Here is a 1385-nt window from a genome sequence, read left to right on the forward strand (position 1 = left end):
TTACCTGTTGAAAGGTACAATGCAAGTGACACCTGAAGGAATTTTTTCTAAAGGTCATCCTTTCTTCTGTGGTTAGCAGGGACTTGCTATCGTAGTCCTACCAGGAAGGACAACAAACCTAAATCTGAGCTGGGTCAGTGGATTAGCAAGGACATCTACTGTTCTCAACGACAAAATTTCTATTAGTCTGAAAAATTAAAAAAAAAAATTTTTAAAGATTTATTTATGTATTTACAGAGACAGGGAGAGAGAGCACAAGCAGAGAGAGCTGGGGAGGGAGAAGCAGGCTCCCCACTGAGCAGGGAGCCCTAGGCGGGGCTCAATCCCAGGAGCCTGAGATCATGACCTGAGCCGAAAGCAGACACTTAACCCACTGAGCCACCCAGGCGCCCAATGGAAAATTCAGATTTAAAAAATTAAATATATCTTGGTACAGTGGATATTAATAGGGGGAATGTAAATCATATTTTAGAAATAATAAAGTCTTATTTTCTTAGAGTTAATCCTGGCTTGTGCCAGGTGAAGAGGATTAATGCAACTTTCAGAGAAAAGAATATAAGAACTAGGGGACTTAAGAGAGTGTCCTGGTTGCCATCAGTCCCATTATGATTGTAGGGTTTTTTCCTCCCTCTTCTAAATTCATCTCAAAGGAGGGCTTTTAGGGGACCTTCCAAAGGTTAGCACTGCATAAACTGGTGGCTAAAGAAATAGAACCACTGACAAAGAAATGCCACCCAATTATCCAAGCCCCAGAATTACCTGCACTTCCGATGCTAAGCCACAAAAGGAGCCCCCATGAGCAGAAGAGTCTCTTCCTGAGGCCTGGGGGCATCGCTAAGCTGCAAGTCTCAGAGCTAGGGTGAAGCCGAGTTCCTACAAGCCAGCCTCTCCAAGTTTTGGACACCAAACACCCACTTGGGTCTCACTAATCATTAACTGGCCTCTTGACCTGTAAAAGAAAAATGAACTCTCCTTATCTGTTTAAACTCCACAGTTTGTGGATTTCCTCTTCTCAACGAAAATAAATACACTTTTCTTTTTTTTTTAAAGCAGGAGACGCTGAAACACATTGTCCTTCCTCTCTGAGCCAGACATCATCAGGAAATGATTTCCTGCACCTCTCCCACTTCCCATTGTAAAATGTTAGTAAAAACCAAGGCAGAAGTCTTTCATCTCTAGGTGGTGACAAAACCCTCATCGTACTGGAGTCATCTGTGGACATGTTTGTCTCCCTAGGAAGACTCTGAGCAACTCGAGGGAAAAGACCTTCTCCTTTCATTCTCCTTTCAGTTTTTGTTTTCGTTTTCTTGAGAGAGAGAGAGAGAAAGAACATGACTTGGGGGTGGGGGCAGTGGTTAGAGGCAGAGGGAGAGGGAGAAGCAGAC

The 1385-nt window shown here is 43.5% G+C and overlaps 1 protein-coding gene across 2 annotated transcripts in view; it reads right to left on the bottom strand.

Moving 5' to 3' along the window:
• LOC111150672 (phospholipase A1 member A) overlaps positions 1 to 1046 on the bottom strand; it is a 27414-nt gene extending 26368 nt beyond the window's left edge. Inside the window, exon 1 of one of the 2 annotated variants that reach the window (XM_022508200.1) lies at positions 760 to 1046. In XM_022508200.1, the coding sequence (XP_022363908.1) occupies positions 760 to 832 (73 nt within the window). In that variant the 5' untranslated portion in view covers positions 833 to 1046. The remainder of the gene's footprint in view (positions 1 to 759) is intronic. The other variant, XM_022508209.1, reaches the window with a different exon arrangement.
• Between the last annotated feature and the right edge of the window lie 339 nt (positions 1047 to 1385).

This window comes from Enhydra lutris, unplaced genomic scaffold (assembly GCF_002288905.1).
Source record: "Enhydra lutris kenyoni isolate GAN:26980312 unplaced genomic scaffold, ASM228890v2 scaffoldscaffold2, whole genome shotgun sequence".
Classification (NCBI taxonomy): Eukaryota; Metazoa; Chordata; class Mammalia; order Carnivora; family Mustelidae; genus Enhydra; species Enhydra lutris.